This window comes from Alligator mississippiensis, chromosome 14 (assembly GCF_030867095.1).
Source record: "Alligator mississippiensis isolate rAllMis1 chromosome 14, rAllMis1, whole genome shotgun sequence".
In the NCBI taxonomy this organism is placed as follows: Eukaryota; Metazoa; Chordata; order Crocodylia; family Alligatoridae; genus Alligator; species Alligator mississippiensis.
In genome coordinates this window covers 36,199,193-36,220,753 of record NC_081837.1, presented here as the reverse complement: position 1 = coordinate 36,220,753, position 21,561 = coordinate 36,199,193, and the positions used below count along the sequence as shown (strand labels likewise).

Genomic DNA, 21,561 nt, shown 5'->3' with positions numbered 1-21,561 from the left:
ATGTCTGCAAAATCAGCTACAGAGAATAATCGCACACAATTCACAGCAACTGATAAATTAAATTCCCAACCATCTAGTTCTACTGTAATTTACAGAAAACGCACTTCACACATGAATACAACACATAATCTTGACAACTCACCTATGCCAGTGATTCTCATTTCAGGTGTCATGGCACCTTCGGGACCTTGATTTCATTTCAAGGGTGCCACAAAACATTAGCCCAATTAGATTTACAAACATGATTCCTAAGATAAACCCAGAGATTTCAAATAGGAATCCATAGTGTTAAAAGCATTGACCTATGGTGGTCTTTGAGTTCTCTGCAACAGAAGAATTGTTCTGTTGTCTTTCTGTAGTCAAAAATTGAGAGAAAATTAAAAGTTCACATTTTCCTAGGGGTGCCTTGATACCAACACAGCTACCAAGTAACCCCCTGAAACATGGAAGATGCTGAATTTTAGCTGATTTTGGATTTTAAACTTCATTGCAGAACAACAAGGAAGTTTCGTTGTTTTTTGTTTTTCACCTCCCTCCCTCCCTGCCTGCCATCTGACACCTCCAGGGAAGGAATTCTACCTGATCAACACATCAAAGAGCTACTCAACACAGCTCAGAGAGACACTCTCATGGACCCAGAGGGACAACCTTCCATCTTCAGCTCCCTCAGTGCAAAAATGAAGTTTATTTTCTACCTGTGGGGACTTTTTATTAACTTGTACCATCTACACTTTTCCCAGAGCCTGACAAAGAGACTTTGATCCCAAAAGCTTGCAGAAAAGGACAATTTTCTTGCTATTTTCCAGTTGGTCTAATAAAAGGTATCATTTTGGAACCAAAAGTTCTAGTTTTTTTGTATGTCTTTGAGCCTAAAAAGATTGAGAACCACTACCTTATATAATCTATGCTTCAGCAAATACAAGTATTCACACCAAGAAAGGTTTCAACGCTTAGAACCAGCTCTACGCTGCATCACAAGCATCTACGCTGCTACTTTTGACAGCCATAAGGTAATAAGACCTAACAGCCAGGAGTGTTACTGCATGACCCCGCTTCCAACTCCAATTCTCAGTCTACGCACTGAACTTGACCCAGTACAGGTAAAATACCAAAATTCCCATGTTTGAATAGAATACAGCTTGAACCCAACTAACCCTGTAACACAATCAAACACTGTACCATAGCACAGATGCATGCTCCATTTCTTACACAGCTAACTTTCCAAAATGCTTACCACCAGCAGACCTGAAATTAGATTTACAAGTTGTGTATTGGATCCTAGGAGTTTGAGAGAGAAATACGTGCTGATCTTGCAATCTCCCTACTTAGTCTGTCCTGTTTCATGTGACCCAGCAGGTTAGTGACAAGTAAATTGCTTGCCAAAGCACAGAATTTTGGCGTTTTGCTGTAATAAAGGATCACAACCCCCTAAGGCTAGCAGGTGTGCTGTTCAAACATGAATGTCAGGGCCCCAAACAAGAGCGATGGCATCATAAAAGTCTCATATAAACAATTTTACTGAAAAGTCTTCTACTGATTCTATGCAGTTAAACTTGATGGGAAGAACTCAAACCCAGGATGTGACAGACCCAGATTCAAGCAAAGGACATTTAAACCCAACTCTCCCCCATCTAAACAAGTGGATAGAAGAGAAACAGTACTGTTTCACCTCATCCTCTGGCATTGTTTCAAGAACAGGACTGAATTCCCCCTTGTTCTATGAAACAAAAGGCTTGGATGCCTCACCTCAGGCAGAGGTTGAGGGCTGTGAACCCCAAGAAAAGCAACACAGCTAGCAAATCAAGTTTATGATAAATCTTAGTTCAATGTTCCACTATAGACAGTAGCTGGCTCCTCAGTTTCTTTGGCCATCCATTTCTCCAGTTTACCAAAGTTGTGCAGGCACATCCCCACAAAGGAACAACTGCTATGATTTCACAAGAAAAACTGATTAGCATAGAAAAACTAACTTGTTTCAGGCCATGGTTACTGCAGCCACAAAATAACAAATATTTAACCTTAGAACAGTAAGGTTCTTCACAGCACATAATTTCTGAGACAGATTTAAATTATCAAAAAAATGGGGTACTGCTTCTATTGCTGCTACCTGCCCACCAGAGGCTATTTTTCTTTTGGATACACCCTCAATCTCCTATGCCTCAAATCAGAATAGGTATCAATTTAAGATCATTATGCTTACCCATACAAAAAAATTATTATTTTGGGTAAAGCACCAATTATGTAATTCTCAAGAGTCCCACAGATATTACATAATGTGAAATAGGATGCGGTAGCTACATAAACATGGGTTCCAGGATACAAGTGATTAGTTCATAATGCATCTGCTTCAGCAACATTAGGTCTTCCTCCTTCTGGCAGCAATACATTTTTCTGCCACAGGTCCCCCAAGTAGAAAATTGTTTTCTGTGTGATGGCACTTCCAACACAAAATCAGAGAAACAAGATGCTGTCTTCAGATGGATCACTTGTGCCTTCTCAAACACTTTATTTACGATCATTTTATCAGTGCTAACATTCTTAATTTGAAACATATCTGAAGACTGAATTTAACTGAATACCAAAGCATGGTCACCAAGCCATGTACCACAGCAAAGAATACAAATAAAGCAGGATTTTAAAAAAGAAAGACATTTGCTGGAGAACTACAAATGATGTTATTATCTGCCAGAAATCATACTTCAAACTTAGTTTTTTCACTTGTATCTCAAAGCACTTTGAGAAATTGGGCATTATTATCAAGACAAAGAAGTTGTAGACAAACTGGCCTAAAGCCAGATCAAGGCTCACTCGAGCCTAGAAACCAGGTCTAATGATAGTCATCCTTGAGCTCTTCCTTCTGATGATCTAACTTACAGATACTACTTACCCCTCTAAATTCTTTGTTATCTTTGAACCAAAGATGTTATTTTCAGATTATACCAAGAAAAACTCCTCTGGCACAAAACACAAATTACTGAAAATCCCTCCAAAATGAAAACAGTTGTTGGTAGCCCATTTGCCTGGCTAGCCCACTTGCCTGGCTGCATGGACTCTGCCAGTCTCAAACCTATGGAAGTTCAAGTTTCATGTGTGTCCCACGAGATCTTTGGCTAGTTTGCCTGGCGGACCATACAGGCATGTTTTTTTAATTTTTAAATGCAAGTTACCCTTAGAACTTCACATGTTAACATGCAAGCTGCAGATCCAATTCAACACTTACAGAAATAAAGCAAATGCCCAAGAGAAAGGAAAGCTTAACTGACCATAATTAGAGAAAACCTAGTGTTGGTATTTTTCCCAAGACAGCACCATGCAATTCCCTGATTTTCTAATTTCTAAGTACAAATATTATGAATGTCTAACACATTATGCTTCCTCTCCAATTTTGAGCTCCAGATGGCTTAGTAATCCTTTTTAAACAAAGAGCTGCAGAGTCTTCTCAATTCCTAAAAGCCAGGCAAAATAACCATTTAACAACAACGCAACAAGATCCATTAATCTGAAGCGACGACAGACATGTCTTGAAATAAATTTAAGAAAATAGTAGAAAGAAAGGAAGTTCATAAGCTTGTAACTTAGGAATGATCAGCTCTCTGGTGGGCAGACCTTTCCCAGTGAGTTAGGTTGGCTTATTTGATCCACTTTATATTAACCAAATTATGGAAGCAATGTTAAATGTAAATTCAGGAGCTTCAGAGACCAACTCATCCACATATGAAAGTGCTGAACTTAAGTTTATTCAGACTTACTCCAGCCCTTGGGGATGAGAATGGAGGCCTCCAAGGAGAGTGTATTATATGGTCTGAAAGGTGGATAGCAGTTAAAATCTTTCCTTTGACTGTTATAAGCGAATAATGGAAGAATAGTTAAAGATCAGTGATACTGGCACAATCACTTCTTTTCTGAACACCCCACCCCCAAAAGTATGAGCATCCCCACTTTTATAGCATTAAAAAACATTTTACATAAAATTCTGAAATCTGTATCAAAAAAGTGTGTTTTGTATAGTCAATTCAGTATTTTTTTTGCCTAGCAAGACAGTATGTGGTGCAGTGGAAGCACACCACATGTACCTAACCACTTTTAAAAGCTATTATTTGGTTGACTGACATTTCACAATGCGTCTGCTTCATTTATTATACCTAAAACCAAACAGACCATTTCCCAAATGAGAGGGTATACTGTCTGGAAGGGAAAGGAGTAAGGCAGCAAATGTTTCTTATTTGTGGAATCTGAATATTATGCCTAACACACCCCCATTTTCAAACCAGTCAATATTTTTTTATGTTTTACTAATAGGTCCCAAATAGGCAAGTTACTGAGAACAAGAAAAACACAACTTAAAATTCTCTCTCTATGGTAGGTATCATTTAAAATATGGTTGAAAGAATTCAATTTAAATTAGCTGTTCCCCAAAAGAGGGAGCTGTTATACAGACTTCTCCCATATTTTAGAACAAGCTATGATCTTAGGGCCCCTTGACACGTAGTCCTTTGTATAAACAAATAAGATTTGTAGCTCCCCTCCCTATACTCCCATGTGAAAACACAGAATACATTCTGAGCCCTTATTAGAAACATCTGCAGAGCCATTATGAATTTCTGAATTGTAAGATTCTTGTTAAGATCACGTTCTAAAAATAAGATTCTCCACAAAGCCAAATCGCTTAAGATTAATAATACCACTCTTGAAATTTTTAAACTCATTTATCATCATTTGGGATATACTTGTTGGAGGAATCCTCCATGCTATCCACCTAGAGTAAAAAAGAAAAAAAAAAAAAGAAAAATACTGTATTGCATTATCTTCTGGCAACAACATGCACTGCAGCAGTCTGCATGCCAGGTGCTTACTGTTCTTTTAACATTTAAAGAGCAGTATTTTTTTTATTTGCTCTCACAATTAAGGAAATACCAAGAGAACATTTGGTTTGCTCATCTGCTTTAAAATGTACTCATTTAAGTGTTTAGAGTTTTTAATACAGTGCCCCTGCCTTCTGGTAGCCTCCAATAATGCAATTTTCCAAGCTGACCACAGCTCAGCACTTAACTGACTAGCATGTTGTCTTCTGACCTCGGTCCTTTTCCTGCCTGGGGCAGGGGGTTGGACACTATGATCCTCCAAGGTCCCTTTCGACTCTATATGTAATCTATGAATCTTCTCCATCTACCCACAAAGAGAAAGACCACTTTTCCAGATATTAGGGAATGAAGGCAGGTACAGGTGCTTCACCTCCATACAGCAGAGTCCTTGCCATTCCTCTTTCAACAGCAGATTACCTTCAGATAAGCACTCTCCCTGCCCCCCCCCACTGCTTATGTCACAAACAGGAATTTGTCGGACATGGGGGGGGGCGGGGGGGGGGGGCGGGACACAGAAGAAAGCTATTTAAATCTGTCCGTAAAGACAATATCAATGCCCTTGCTTTTACAATTAATATTTAGTTTTAACTAAGTTGGCTTATTGGCTTGGCAACTTGAGTCACAATGCTTAAAGTTTTCTTAAAATACACCCTATTCCCATAAGCAGCACTTAAGATTACTATAACTGAAAGATGAAAGTTGTCTTATTTTTCATCCTCTTTATCCACCATCAGTTTCATTGGGTCTCCCTATACAGTGAGTTTCAACTTGTTTTTGAAAGCCGTTCACAGGGCAACAAGAAAAAACAATTTTAAATAGTAATAAACACCTACTGCATCGCAAGATCAAGTGCAGGACTAAAAAGCTGCTGTAGATCTGAAAATAAAACATTAACTCATTCTTTTTTAAACTAACTGCACTGAGTTGGGTACTGAACAGCCATCTGAAACATGTTCTGTAGTTATACATTTATCATAACGAATCTTGTTTCAATACTGACAAAATTTCCCCAATTACTCAAAATTAATTACTTTGCACTTATATACAGCCTTTTATCAAAGGATCAAGGATCACAACAAGACGTTTGAAAGGGCACTTCAGACAATTCTGGTTGTATCAAAAAATTATTTCAAAGTTCCAATAAACTTAAGTTTAGAAGAATAACTAGAACAAGTTTATATTTAAATAACACATTGTACAATGCTACTGTCTAAGCAGCAGAAAGCAAAACTGACCACACTCTCTTGGCAGCCAAAGGTGGAACGAGAATGAACACAAAATCTTTCACCAATTTTTCAGAAACGCTAGAAACAGAGTTAAAGAAATATGTAACTTTAAAACGTTTTTAAACATGCCTGTGAGGCAGGTGAACATCAGGACCAGATTGAGCATCAGTAGCCTGGAGATGAAGGGACTTGCCAGAAGTCATACAGCAGTCAGTGACACACCTGAAAATAGCAAACAGCTAAACAATGTTGACCGCCAATGCCCTCCTCTAGCTAGTTCGTTAGAAGGGATTTTTACAGAGCCACCAGCTTTAAGTCACTGTATAAAAGCTTTATGACTCGCATGGACTGTAGTCTTTACAAACAGAAGTCCTGGACTACATTCATAAATACTGGAGTTGAGATTATTCCCCATGCAGTTGACCGAAAAGCCAGGCAAATACACAGAAATCCCAGCTATGCGCCCCGATCTGACTCTTCATTCAGAAATAAAGACAGAGGAATACTACCTTATAACAAAACCTTTGCGGTATGTCCACAAAGAGCTTTAGAAAGCAGTACATTCTTCCAGATGCATTACACCTCCACGGCCCTCCAGCCGTTTTGTGCCGTCCACTTTGCGAACTCCCCTCAAGACTGGCAAATTTGATCCCTGCAGACTTCCTGCCCCTGCAGGGGGGCTGGACCCGACACTCTCTCGAGGTCCCTTCCAGCCCCTCATGTCTACGAAATGTATTAAGTCTATAGCCAAAACCACCAGACCCTCGCCAGCGGCTCTGACCTATTAACGGAGAGCGAACGTTATTCTGCAGCAAATCAGACGAATCAGTTATTCATTTTTTATTCTTTTTGAACCGCAGACTAACGGGTTGGACAAGCGCTGCTCTCCATAGGTGGGACCATCCACCGTAAAGCTGGCTAGATTTTATTTCGGACACCCTTTGAACTTAATAAAAGAGATAACGGGGGCGGAGAGGAGCAGAGCAGAAAAATTTAGTGCAGAAAGAGCGGCTGAGCGCAAGCTAGGATCCATCTTCTCACCTTACCGCTGGCAAACCCCGAGCCGGGGGAGAGGCCGCGACAGGGAGCTGGGCCACACCGCACCCACGGGGACGCGGCGGCCAGGCGGGCCCACGACAGGCGGGCGCAGCGCGGGGATGGCAGGCACAGCGGGCCCCAAGCAAAGCCCCCCACCCCGGCGCTGGCAGGAGGTGGCAACCCGCGGGCCCCCCTCACCCCCCGGGGGGCGCGGAGGCACGTGCGGCCGGGGACACTCACTTCCTCTGGGCCTTGTCCTTCTTGGCCTTGGTCCGCTTCTTCCGGGCCTGCAGCGCCAGCACTGCGGGGAGAGACAGACGGGAGTGGGGGTGAGGGCGGGGGGAGGGGAGCCGGGCCGCGGGGGCTGTGGGGAGGGGGGGGCGGCGCTCACCTTTCCGCTCCATGGCGGCTAGAGCCGGTAGCCACGGCCCCTCGCGCCGGCGCTCTGCGCCCTCCCCCTGCGCCTGCGCGGGGCCGGGCCGCGCCGGACGGAGCATGCGCGCTCGGGGCACCTTGGCGCGGCGCTGCGCGCGCCACCACGCGGGCTCGGGCTCGGCGCTGCCGCTGCTCGACCTGGGGCTGCTGAGGGACGCCCCGCCCTCGGGCTCGGCCGAGCGCGTGCGGCCACGCCCCCTCGCGGGGGGAGGGCGGGGCGACCGCGGAACGGCTCCCGCCTCCCTGGGCTCCATGGGGCGCGGCGCATGCGCGGTCGGAGCCGGGGAAGCCGCGCTGGGGGCGGGGACTGCGCAGGCGCCACGCAACGCGCGCGGGAGCCGGGCGCCCTTGTGACGTCAGGGAGGGAGGGGCCCACGTGTTCGCGGGGGTGGACGCGGGCGCGGGCTGCAGCGCGGGAACGGGCGGTGTCTGTAGCTAGGCTTAAATTTAGCTTTCTTTTTATATATATATATATATATATATACACATTCACATACATATATACACACATATCTATAAATGCATATGTATATTATATATATATACATACACACATATGTACATATGCACACATAAATACATACACACATATATAGGAAAGAGCTACGTTTTTCACTCTTTTAAGAATGCCAAAAATCATCAGAGTTGGCAACACTGAGCCAGCCTCAGCTGGATCCTGCCTGGCTGCCTCTGCTCCCCACACCTGGCTCCTGGGGGTCCCTTTGGGATGAGTCTAGAGGGGCCTTGGCCTCAGGAGCCAGAGAGGTGCTCAGCGAGGGCAGAGGGCAGGGCAGGGCACCAGCTTGGGGCAGTGGTTCTCTGCGCATGTGCTGCTGCAGCCCATGTAACATCCTGTTAAAGCATTTTTTAATTGGAGGTACAGGAAGCGAGTTGTGTGGGTGCAGCCCATACAACTCTCCCGTCTGAATCTAAGAACATGTTGAGAGCTGCAAGTGTGGCCTATGAAGGCAAACAGGTTGAGAACAGTGTTGCCAGGCCTCACAGAAACAAACAAACCCCCAACCCAAAGGGGGCTACGGGGAAGTTTGGCGTGGCTATAGCCCCCAAGTCCCTCCCTAGTGTGGCCCCTGCTGGCAGGGCACGCAGCAGGGTGTGGAGCTGCTCCACAGCTGGGTTGGGACCTTGTGGTGACAGTGGTTTGGAGCTGGGGCAATCTGCATGCGCCAGGCAGGAGTGTGCCACTGTCTCCGGACCACGCTGTCCCTGCTGCAAGGAGCTGGGGCACAGCCACTGCCTGCATGTCCCTGCCCAGAGCATGCAAGCTGCAGATTGCGCCTGTTCCCTGGCACCAGGGAGCATACAAGCTCCACATTGTCATCACCGCAAAGGGAATTATGATTTTTGTTCTGACAGTATCACCTTAATTTAAAGCAAAAGCATGCTCACAGGTCAATAGAGCAAGTGTCTCTGCACCACAATTGATAATGTAGCTAGTCTGAGTAGCAATAGCAGTGAAGACATGGTAGCAAAACTCTCAGAAGAGGCTAGTCTCCCAAGTAGTGACCCCTGGTTCCTGGCCAGGTTGGCCCATCCTGAAGCCTGTTTTCTCACACTTTCACTGATAAATTTGTTATCCAAGCCAGCTAGATTAAAACTAGTAAATGCTGACTTGAATCACAAACTTACCTACTGACTGCAGCATAGAGTGATAGAATTTTAAAATTTCTGGATTGCAAATTATGCAATTGAATTTCATGTCAATTGTTATAATTTATGATTTAGCCTATGGTCTAGTCAAGAGTACCCAGTGTTTTACCTCCTAAAGAAATAGAAATCATTTCCTCAGTTTTGTGAATAAATTATAGTTTGAGGTGATTTATCACTTTGTTCCTTGAACAGATCAAGGCACCTACTGGTACAGCTATTAGAGTCCCAGGGGGCTGAATGGTCAAGCCATGTTGATGGTTGTAATGGGCAAAGGTCCACTTTGGCTCTAGGTATTAATCAGCCACTGAGCTATTTAGGAATTTCAGTTTTTAGTGCTGAATACATTTTCTGGATTTAGTAATGGTTGTTATATACTCCTCTGAGATCCTGTATGAGCATCTTTGGCTATGCTGTGGTATGGGTGGAATATGGTTATAAGATTTTTGTAACCTGTTGCTTGTTCCCTGTTAGGCCAGGTCTCTCTTGGTTGGCTATCTGGTACCATGTAAACCAGTACAGCCTGTTCCCTGGTATGGTTGTCAGCGACTAAACTGGCACTCCCCCCCCCCACCTGGGCTAGCCTGGTGAGGAGGGTGTGTGGATACCCATGTGGAAGCAAAGAATGGCTGAGGCCTCATGGGGGGAGAGAGAGAAATTCCTTAGATAAGAGGAAGATGACCACTAAAGCTGTCTTGAAGGACACAAAACAGATAGCCCTAAGGTGGGAAAAGCTAGTTTAGGAAACCCTTTGTCTTGAATCTATAAAAGGTTAATTGCCCTTGCTGTAAGGCAGAGAGCCAGGGGGAATCTTCCCTTTAACGGTCTCTTTCCGATAGTTATCGAAATAAAGTTTCCACCTGACCTGATTCCAAATTCTACAGCGTGTTTTTTCCACGACAATTAAATGGTGCCGTGACTCGGATCCACAGCCAACGATGTGTTCGGAGGACCGTGAGCCATTCCCCATCGAACCCCAGCACCACCAATAAAGGTAAGAGGCCTTTTAAATCTCTGTTGGGGTGTCGGAGGAGGACTGCTCATAGGCTCCCTGCTCATGTTGGGTAGCTGGATTTGAACCTTTGTTACAGGTCAGTGTAGAACCAAGACCGGTCACACTAATCCGGTAAAATTCTGTCTGTCTCTGGAAAGCGCGCATAAGTGGTAGGGAGAATCTGTTGCACAAGCACTTGCATCCAGCACAACACTGGGCTTTAGGAAGTCTGAGTGGGTAATGGAAATAAGATTGTGACCCTGATTGAATGGTGATTTGGAATTGGTCCAGGGCAAATTCTGAAACCACGTGCAGCCGCCCCGAGACGTACGTGAGCCCGGTTTGGACGATGACCGGCGCAACTCGAATGCAAGGGTGCGTGGTGAAAGAATAGTCACTGGGAGCCAAGGTTGAGAGACAAAATCAACCCTTTCTTCCTCCCCAGTGAACTTTTCACTGGTCCCTCACCCTCTTGTTTTGCTCTGTGTCTTGTGTTCCCCCCCTCCATTCATGAGCCGCTATAGATCAGCTGCCTGAAGGTATGTAGCCTCAGTCATCAGACGGGGCTACGAAAAGGTATGTAGCCTCAGTCAACAGATGGGCCTACAAGCAGGTTTCTGTGACTTTAGCAGACTCCTTTTGTTGTTCCCCCACCCTTATTCTACTGTGTAGATAAACGGTCTGTTTATGAGCCGTTGCCAAATCCAGAACTCACCTCGGCAGCATTGCAGGCTGAAGTTCGGATCGGCACGGACTTCCTTAATAAGCCATTCCCTTGTCTTGTCTTTCCCTGTGTGATTGTGAAATGGGTACAGGACAGTCAAAGCAAGTGCCAGTCCCCTCTAAGGGAACTCCGGCGTACTATATGTACACACATTATTCTCCCGAGACTTGCAAGTACCTGGATAAATAGTACTGGTATACCAGGGATGATCCTTCCAAGCAGTTCCCTGAGGAAGGCACATTCAATCTAGAAAAAATAGTGCACTTAAAAGGGACGTTAGAGTCCCGTGAATCCAAAACTCCTCAATGCCAGTGGAACGTATTTTTCGATTGGTATGAAGAGATGTCAAAAAGACGCACTGAGTCTCAGACCAAGAGCCTGAAAGACTCACAGGAAAAAATTTTAAACAACAATTGAAGGAAACACAGGAGAAATTGGCCGCTCCCCTAAATTCAAACTGCAGTCCATTATACCCAATACTGAAAGGGGTACCCCCACTAACTGAACCTCTGGAAGACGTATTAGACTTTTGTATCAATCCAGCCTTAGCTGAAAATCCGGCCCCATCTGAATCAGAAAACAAACCAAGCCTGTCAGCTCCCCCTTCAGGTTATTCTCCTCCTTTCCCTACCCAAGCATAGGACAGCCTGAAGGATGACATCATTGCCCCACTTATTTCACTTGACCAATCTAGTCCTTTTCTTAATTGTTCTGTAAACGGCAGGATTATATCTTGCCTGGTAGACACAGGAGCTTCCCTCTACACTTTAAAAGCCTCTGATTTCTCTAACATACTTCTTTCTGAAAAAAATTGTTAATGCTGTTGGCATTAGCGGACACCCTATACCCCACCCTGTTTCCAACCCCCTTTCTGTCTCTATCGGTCCCATTTCTGAGACACATGCCTTTTTGCTTAGCCCCTCTACCCCTGTAAATCTTTTGGAAAAGGATTTGTTGTGTAAATTGGGCTGTGTCATCTACTGTTCCCCAGACGGCATATACCTAGAAGTGCTGGAACCAAGGGAGGCCGAGTTTTTGGCTCTGTTACAAGAACAACTGGAGGATGATTTTGAAGCTGACACTTCCTCGTTGCAACAGGAACTGTTGGCTCAAGTCCCTCCACAACTTTGGTCTACTCATGCCAATGAGGTGGGCCACATGCTCAGCGCAGAGCCTGTGCACATCACTCTGAATCCTGCCAAACCTCTCCCTTGTGTTCCACAATACTCTATCTCTAAAGAAGCCGAGGAGGGCATTCGACCTGTTATTACTTCCCTCCTTGCACAAGGGATCATCATCCCGACCCGTAACCTGTGCAACACTCCTATCCTTCCTGTAAAAAAACCCAGTCGAGATACTTATCGCCTTGTACAAGACCTTCGTGCTGTCAGTGCTGCAGTCCTACCTACTTTCCCTATTGTTCCCAACCCAGCCGCTATACTATCCTGTATTCCTGCTACTGCTACTCACTTCACTGTAATAGACCTCTGTTCTGCCTTCTTTTCTATTCCTATTCACCCTGATAGTCAGTTTTTGTTTGCTTTCACTTACCAAGGTCTTCAGTACACCTGGACTCAACTTCCACAAGGGTATACTGAAAGTCCCACCTTGTTTTCCCAGATCCTCAAAAAGGATTTAGATGCTATAGAATTCAAGGGGGGCTCCACGCTAATCCAGTATATGGATGATCTTATGCTGGCTCCACTTTCTTTGGAAGAATGTAAACAGGATTCCCTCACCCTACTCACTGCCCTGGCCTCTCAGGGACATAAGGCCTCCAAAGCCAAGCTGCAATTATGCCAACCCAGAGTTCATTATTTAGGGCATGATATTTCAGCAGGACAAAGACATCTGTCCAAATCCCGAATTAACGCCATCCTCCAAGTCCCTAAACCAACTACCCGGAAACAAATGAGAGGATTTTTAGGGATGGTCGGGTATTGCAGGCAATGGATTATGGGTTATGCCTCCATCGTCAAACCCCCACAGGCCCTTACCCTTGATTCTACTCCCAAACCACTACCTTGGCTTCCAGAAGCCGAACAAGCCTTTATTTAGACCAAGCAAGCCCTCACCAGAGCACCCGCTTTAGGACTTCCTGATTACAAGAAACCCTTTACCCTGTATTGTGATGAACGAGATGGCATTGCCCTAGGGGTGCTCACTCAGCTTCACGGTGACAAGCAATGCCCCATTGCCTATTATAGCTCTGCCTTAGACCCTGTTGCAGCAGGACTTCCACCCTGTCTCCGATCTGTAGCTGCTGCTGCCCTGCTTGTTGAAAAGGCTGATTCTTTAGTCCTTGGACACCCATTAACTGTTGCTGTTCCCCATGCTGTTATGGCCCTGCTCCTGAAAGGCAAAACACAACATATTTCTAACTCCCGACTTACCAGATATGAAAAGCTTCTTCTTTCAGCTGCCAATGTAACTTTAACACGCTGCTCTGTCCTGAATCCTGCTTCCCTACTTCCTACCCCATCAGAAGGAGAACCTCATGATTGCTTAACTGTAACTACCCAGCTTTTGACTCCTCGTATCTATCGTAAAGATACACCACTACAGAACCCAGATCTCCTGCTGTATGTAGATGGCTCCTGCCATAGAAACTCCAAGGGACAGCTCACTGCTGGCTATGCAGTCTGTGATCAACACCAAGTTTTAGAAGCTTACCAGTTGCCTCATGCCTGCTCTGCTCAAGTGGCTGAACTGGTAGCCCTCACTCGAGCATGTACCTTGGCTAAGGGTCAGTCTGCTACCATCTACACTGATTCCAGATATGCCTTCGGTGTTGTACATGACTTTGGTCAACTTTGGAAACAAAGAGGATTCCTTACTTTGGCTGGGACTCAGATTAGTAATGGTTCTTATGTCGATGCTCTTTTACATGCTCTCCTATTGCCTTCTGCTATTGCTATTGTTAAATGTAAAGCCCATGAAATCCCTAATGATAATGTCACATGTGGAAATGCCCTAGCTGACCATGCAGCTAGGAATGCGGCCCTTTCTGGCCCTCAGGCTCCTAATGATATTTTTCTTTCCCTTTTAGCAGACCAGTCTCCATTGGCCAATCTCTCCGACTTGGCCCTACTCCAAGACCAGGCTCCAAAATTTGAGAAGGAGGGCTGGCTGCGCAAAGGATGTCAGTTGCATCCTGACACCTTGTGGCGCTCCCCGGACGGCCGCCTGGTGGCGCCCAAGGCTTTGCTACTTTACCTTGCTCGTCTGGCCCACTCGGTGGCCCATATGAGCAAAGGGGGGATGATTGCGACAGTACAGCGTGATTGGTTTGCCCCAAATTTTCCCTCCATGGCGCAGCAGTACTGTAGCATTTGTCCCATTTGTCTTGCCCATAACATCGGTCAGAAGGTTAAAACTAGACAAGCGGCACACCCCCCACCATGGGGACCTTTTGTAAATTTGCAAATGGACTTTGTTCAAATGCCAAAATGTTGTTCTTTTGAATATATTCTTGTCATTATTGATATGTACTCTGGTTGGGCAGAAGCTTATCCTTGTAAACATGCAGACTCCACCGCTGTAGCAAAGAAACTTTTGAAAGAATTAATCTCCAGATTTGGCCTGCCACTCATGCTAAACAGCGACTGAGGAACACACTTTACAGGGCAGATTGTTAGAAACATCTGTAAGGCCCTGAACATACACCAGCACCTGCACTGTGCCTATCCCCAATCCAGTGGCGCAGTAGAGCGAAAAAACTCTGACTTAAAAACACGCCTGTCTAAAATTTGTGCTGAAACTAACTTGAAATGGCCAGATGCATTGCCACTGGCACTCATGCACATTAGAAACACTGCCAACAGAAAACACAGACTGTCCCTGCATGAAATTCTCATGGCGCGTCCTATGCTACACCACCCCCATTTCCTCATCAGACTAATCTTCAGTTGAATGATGAAACTGTTTCAAATTACTGTAAGGCACTAATGAAATGTGTCAGATCTATTCATTCACAGGTTCAGGAAGTGCTGCCACCCGTTGCAGACGTCCCATGCCGTTCGCTTGAGCCTGGAAACTGGGTATATATCAAGGTTCATCAACGAAAAAACTCGCTATAACCCAGATGGAAGGGCCCCTTCCAGGTGCTCCTAACCACTAACACTGCCGTTCGTTGCCAAGGACACCAGACGTGAACTCATACCTTGCACTGTAAAAAGGTTTCACCTCCATTGGACCCCGAAGCAGCTGAATTGCAACCGGACAGAAAGACTCCACAAGCTGGTAGTGAGCTCAGTGCCTGCCAGCAGAAGAATTCAGGACCAGTGGTGAGCATAGTGCCCACTGACGAAAAGGCTTTACCACTACAGAGTGAAGATGTGCCCCCGCGACACCAATATGCCCTCCGGGAAAGGAAAAAGGCCTCCACCTAGTTCCTGGTTCCCGAGATGGGATTGGTTGGTCGTGACTTGGGTAATTCTTAGTTTGCTTGTTTAAATCGTCCTACACAAATCTAAAGACTCAATAACTGAAGAAAACACACCACAGAAACTAAAATGAGAGCACTAAAAAAAATGTGAGCAGATTGAAAGAAGATATAGAAGGATGCAAAATTAAATAAAGAGACTCATAGGAATAGAAATAGAATAAGATGAGACTTGTAAGTCTCAAAGGGGGGAAATGTGGAAGCAAAGAATGGCTGAGGCCTCAGGGGGGGAGAGAGAGAAATTCCCTAGATAAGAGGAAGATGACCATTAAAGCTGTCTTGAAGGACACAAAACAGATAGCCCTAAGGTGGGAAAAGCTAGTTTAGGAAACCCTTTGTCTTGAATCTATAAAAGGTTAATTGCCCTTGCTGTAAGGCAGAGAGCCAGGGGGAATCTTCCCTTTAACGGTCTCTCTCCGATAGCTATCGAAATAAAGTTTCTCCCTGACCGGATTCCAAATTCTACAGCATGTTTTTTCCATGACACCCAACAGGACTAAAAACAAGACCTGTCAAAGGGTGGGTAAACTCCCTGTGAGCCAAAGGCCAACCATACCTGGAGAGGAGATGGGCAGCACCAGATCACTTTGCCCAAAGAATCACCAATGATGCACAACGTCTAAGGTGCCCCAATGGTCGCAGTGGCCTCAGGACTGACTTGACTTGAATTTTGTGTTAAACATGCTGTCTTCTCCACCTTCACTCTGTTGCAAAAAAATTCACCCTGTTGGTATAACCATGCCATCAGCAAAGCTCTGGTTAACTTGACACAAGCCAGCAGAGGGAGCCCAGAACATTGGTTTGGAAAAGCCTGTGCAAAAGCAGCGTATATTTAAATTTTAATTTCTAGCCAACAGAGTTTAAAAAGGTACCCAGGCCCAAACACCATTTAATAGAACATTATAAACCAGATGTGGTGACACGAGTGCTACAAGCAGCACGGGCGGCTTCTCTGTGTAGCACACAACAGATTGGGGATGGAGGACAAGCAGCACAGCAGCAGATAGAGCAGGGAGCAGAAAGCAGAGCAGGAGATCAGGCATGGAGCACAGAGCAGGAAGCAGAAAGTTGAGGAAATTGGGCAAGGAGCACAGTGTAGGAGGCAGCAGATTTGGGCAGAGAAAGGGGATCCGAGTGGCCATCGGGGCAGGTGCAGGACTGATTTGTGGCAGGCCTGCCAAAAAGGATGGCCCCCACTCTTATCAATTGTTCAAGGAAAAGCACATTTAGAACCTAAGAGATGTCAGTTTGTAGTCAGAAGACGTGTGCAAAATACTTTTATCAGTTTAAAACTGTAGCTGCGCTGATGCGACTTGCAAGCCCTTGGAAGCTGAAATCTTTTAGTTCCTTACAAAAATGCCTCTTCTTGCTCATGAAATAAATGCATGTTTTGGTCCCTTTACTCTCCATAATGGGCAGTACATCTGTTTGTTTTCCAGTGTGAGCTATTTAAAGTTAGAAACCATAGTACTGCAATTTTATTTAATTCGTGCACTGTTAAGGTCTCCGATTTATGCCCTGTTTACACAACTAGCTTCATTTGTGTTAGTTGGGCCTCGATCAAAAAAAGGGCCCTGTTCATTCACGGTGTACTAAAACATTATTAAAAAGTCCCTGGCACAGATAGTTTACAATTTAAATAGATTAAAATGAGATCAGAGAGTGAGATCAGATTGTTGTGATCCCTGTTTACAGCTGGGACACTCCACCTGCAGTGGGATCTCCTTTTCCAAATGTGTAACGAGTGACTGGCATGGCTGGCTCAAGACAAGGTGTGTGCTCACACACCATTTGATTTCATTTGCTACTAGTAACCATGGCAGCTATCCCCATTTCATACTTCTTTTAGCCTGTGCCAACACATGGTTGTCTTCATGGGATTAGTCAGACACTATTTTTTTTTTACTCATAACTACATCTGCATGTAACTGGTTTGACTGGCTCTCCTTCCTCCTAGCTCCCTGTGCAATGTAACACACCTGAATGCATTGTTCCATGAACTACTGCTATCATTGTGTGCACGTCCTCTAAACATGGTACAGTGTCTGTACTACCTTTTCACTGCTTGCTGTCATTTTGTACACCAGTGTAAAGTGGCTGTAAAAATCACCAAGGTAAAATAATAGTATCTTACATTTACTTGCTTATATCACATGATTACATGCATATGAATCAGGACCTGCATCCCCTATTTAGGTGTTATGGGATTGCTTCCCAGATTTCTACCTGACTTAGGCTGTATTTGGTTCTTTCCCAAATCTGAGGCAGAGCATTTCTATGCCTGAAAGCCTGCCTTTGCTCTGATAAAAAAATATTACCAAACAAATCTTGCTTCTTGGAGACTTCCCCAGCATTCACTGACACAAACACAGTTAAGCAGCCTGGTAGCATATATACAGTTCCTAGTGATAGTGTGAAAAACATTTCTGCATGCACAAGCCACAACCATGTTTGTTTTAACTGGGCTAGATTAAAATGGCATAAACTGCTTAGAAGCAATTGCAGACACAGGCCTTTGGACTCTGTGGGTTCTCCTCCCATGACTTCTAAAAGGGTTAGGTGGAGTCTTTTGGCGTATGGTACATACTTTGTCACTCCACAGTACCCTGTGCCAGGTGATTTGTGTATTAGTTAAACACAGGAAACGTGTTCACATTCTTGGGTGTGGAGCTAAGGCACTGCACAGCAGTGACTATGCAGGAAAAGGAGATTAGGAAAAAAATTACTCCTGCTAGCATGAAGGTCAATATTCTAGCACAAGCCGTTGGTGCTTAAGAGAACAGGTGGCAAAGACCTCACATAAGAAAAATTGAGGGGGAAGAGCAAGCATAAAAGGAAGTGCCCGGACTGCCAGTGCTTGAGAAGTACCTGCCTTGCAAACTTTATAGGCGTATTGGCCTTTGTTTGATTTGTTTAATGGGGCTTTAAAGGTAGGAACTCAGTACACAAATTATGGGTGGAAAGGGAAGATTAATACCTATTGTTTACCCGTTGTTTAACAAGCTAAAAGAACCTCTCCCTAATTTACAGTGAGGAGGATTTTGCTATGCAAAGGGCTAGGAACATCAGTTTCACTTTAAATCAGGGATGCAGAACAGCCCCCAAAGTCTGAAAATTAGAGCCATTCCTATTGTAATTTTTAGATTACCCTGTTTTGATCAAAGCTGCCAAATGAAAGGGAGTTGGCTTGAAGACACTGTACAAAAACAATGTAAAGAAGCCTGCATACTCAGAGAATTACTTAACACTTTTGAAAGGAAAAAGTGAAGGCTCCATCCACAGGCGATGACTCCACAACTCAGCTTCTTCCACTGAAAGCAAGCACACAAAGATTGTTCATTAAAATCCTTTACCATTTCAAAGGACAGGGATGCAGTACCATGCCTTTCCTCCAGAAACTCCTTGGAAACAGTAAAAAGAATTTAATTTTAAAAAGGTCAGGAGGATTTACTAGTGTACTTGACATTACGGATCCTTAACTGATATTTCTATTAGCCTACATATTACCATTAAAATTTAACAACCCAGAAGTGGAGGAGATCTGAATAGCCTCCATGTTATTGCTCCACATGGTGGGGGGAAAGGATGGGGGGGACAGACTCTATGCAGCAGCAGAGGCTCCTTAAGTCCAATTTGTTACCTCTCAATAGGGTTTAAATGATAAGTATGGTATATCTTGTGCTGGCCCTCTGCCAAACAAGGGAATTCCACCCACAACTCTCAGCCCAGGTGTTGAGGTCAGGGAAGAATCTCTTGGATGAATGCATTAAGGTCTCTGGTACAAATGGCATTGCCATACCTCACAGAGACTGTTTCTGCCCCCTGTGATATCCTAGCATGCACCAGACTATCCTGAGTATGAAGCTGATACTCAAAAAATAAAGCATTTTTTCAAATGCTACTGTACTTTTTTTTTTTTTTTTTTTTTAACTGTTCTTGGCTCCTAACATTGGACAGATAAATGTTTCTCCCTTCTTTGCTGTCTCAGTGAATTCCTACTTAAAAAAAGAAAATAAAAGAAAATGACGTAATTTGCTGACCGTGGCTTATAGCTGATCTGAATGGGATTGAGAAAAAAACCCTCAATATACTGATATCATTTTATTTTACTGCAGACACCAGCAATTCTAGGAAAATGCAGAGTATTAGTGACAAAACACTTTCTTCTGGAACTTCACTTTATTTTGCATACTGTACATCCAAAATTAATGAAACAGCACATGTACAATCTGCTGAAAAATGCAAACATTTATTCACTAGCAAACAGTATACAAAAATGTTCCGAGTTTGAGAACATTTGAAGTCATTCATAAAGAATTTCAGAAACCCTGCCAAAATTAATTCAATGGTTCCAAGTTTCATCTTGCAGAAAGTTAAAATTTTCCAGCTTTTTCACTGCTGAGTAGTACCCTTATAGAAAGTCCTTAATGGTAACCTGATAAACTTTGCTGGTTCACTAGAGTATTAAGTCATTGGATGGGTTGGCTGATTTGTTATGTTGAGAAATTTGAAACAGATAACAAAGAAATAAAAAAGCAGTTAAGAACTACCAGGTATATTAGAGTGGGATTCTCTGTCACTGCTTTCGATTGCTGCCTTGTTTCCAGTCCTGCCCCCAGGCCTCATCTTCATAATCTGGCTCAAGAAGTGGAGTATCCAGCTGCCGAAGAACTTCCGGGTCCGTTTGTGAGTATGAGTCAAAGAGATTTGGTACTGGCTCTTCATTCAGAAGTTCATCCTCAGCAGTCCTTATAGAGAAAACATCATTGTTCTTATCCACATACTGACTTCTCTCCTGAAATGCACACAAAAGTGCTTCAGTTGCACAATGCCCAAGACAGTGGAATAAATCAAAATAAAAAGTTCACAGTTTCCCCCCATGTAGACTGAAGTGATCCAGCACTGTAACAATTTGGAAAAGAAAACTTAGAACTTTATCTTACCTTGCAGATCCTTCCTTACTAAGAAGGGCTAAATCCTGTTTCACTTTGTGCCTAAATAGCACACATGCAGCTGTATAACAGCAGTTTTTGACCTGCATTTTTATACATAGTTAGCCATTTAGGTTTTCTTGCACAGACCTACTGACTACTCTGGTCAGGCAGTTAGCCAGTAAGACAGAAATGTCCAGGTACATGGGCAAGGCTAGGTAAGTATCTTGCAAGCATTAGATACTGGAAAGAGAAGGAAGCCCTCCCACCTTTTTAGCCCCCAAACCTAAGACATTTGGCGAGCTGGGAAATCCAGGCTCCTGGCCCCCCACCTTCCCTCACTGAGAAGGGGTTTGAGCCCTTGCTTCCCATTTTCCAAGAAAGTGCTCTCTCTAGCCACCAAGTTATGCATTAGGCACTGCCCAGAGGCCCCTCCTCTTGGAAGCTGGTCCACTGCACCTTGCATTTAATACTCACTGGATAAAATGGATAAACGGTACAAGGATAGGTTCTGCCTCAGTGGGAGCAGGAGTCCAGACTAGAACAAAGTGCCTCCTATGTGCCCGCCTATGTCCTATACTCCACGGCAGCATACATTTAATACAGTCACATATCCTTTGACTTGTTTTCTTCCTCCTGGCTTCACATATCTACTCTGTCTCCCCATTGTTCAGTCAGTCGGCTTCAAGAGAAGGGCCGAACAGGATTCTGAAGCATGCCTGGCTTAGAGCATTTTGTTGGGAAGCAGAGGATGGAGGTTCTCATTGCTTCTGGAGAGGGGAACCTAGAACCTCAATCTCTCACTCCTTAGGCAAGTGCCCTGACCGCTAGGATAGTTGGATAAAAGGTAGGAGAGTTCTTCACCCTGTTCTGGCAGATACTTGTGCATGGTGATTTTATTTCATCATAGTAAGAAATAAGACTCTTAAACTGTGCATAAGTGTCATAAAACTGCAATTACATAGCTACATACATGTCATTTGGGTGCATAAAGCAAAATAAAGTATATCCTGAAATGTATTAAAATTATGTAAACCACAAAACCATCCTCTCCCAACACACACACATTACTCCTGCCACCGTATATGAAAAATAACAATATTATCAGCTTACATTTCCATGGTACTTTTTATCCAAAGGGATTCCAAGGTGCATTAGAGGCTACACATACACAGTGGTCGCTTTGCAAACCAGTGATATGCAGCCACCTTTTCTGGGGGGAATGCAGCAGTTGTTTAATGG

At 44.2% G+C, this 21,561-nt stretch overlaps 2 protein-coding genes across 3 annotated transcripts in view; both read right to left on the bottom strand.

Moving 5' to 3' along the window:
• The window catches only part of SRPK1 (SRSF protein kinase 1), a 47,242-nt gene extending 39,616 nt beyond the window's left edge, over positions 1-7,626 (bottom strand). Inside the window, exons 1-3 of one of the 2 annotated variants that reach the window (XM_006276887.4) lie at positions 7,518-7,626; positions 7,367-7,427; positions 6,218-6,310 (exon numbers count right to left, since the gene is read on the bottom strand). In XM_006276887.4, coding sequence (XP_006276949.3) covers positions 6,218-6,310; positions 7,367-7,427; positions 7,518-7,623 — 260 coding nt within the window. In that variant the 5' untranslated portion in view covers positions 7,624-7,626. The remainder of the gene's footprint in view (positions 1-6,217; positions 6,311-7,366; positions 7,428-7,517) is intronic. The other variant, XM_006276888.4, reaches the window with a different exon arrangement.
• Positions 7,627-19,560: 11,934 nt separating this feature from the next.
• Positions 19,561-21,561, bottom strand: part of SLC26A8 (solute carrier family 26 member 8) — a 30,414-nt gene continuing 28,413 nt past the window's right edge. The window contains exon 19 of the mRNA XM_019492465.2: positions 19,561-20,183. Within this exon, the coding sequence (XP_019348010.1) occupies positions 19,965-20,183 (219 nt within the window). The 3' untranslated portion in view covers positions 19,561-19,964. The remainder of the gene's footprint in view (positions 20,184-21,561) is intronic.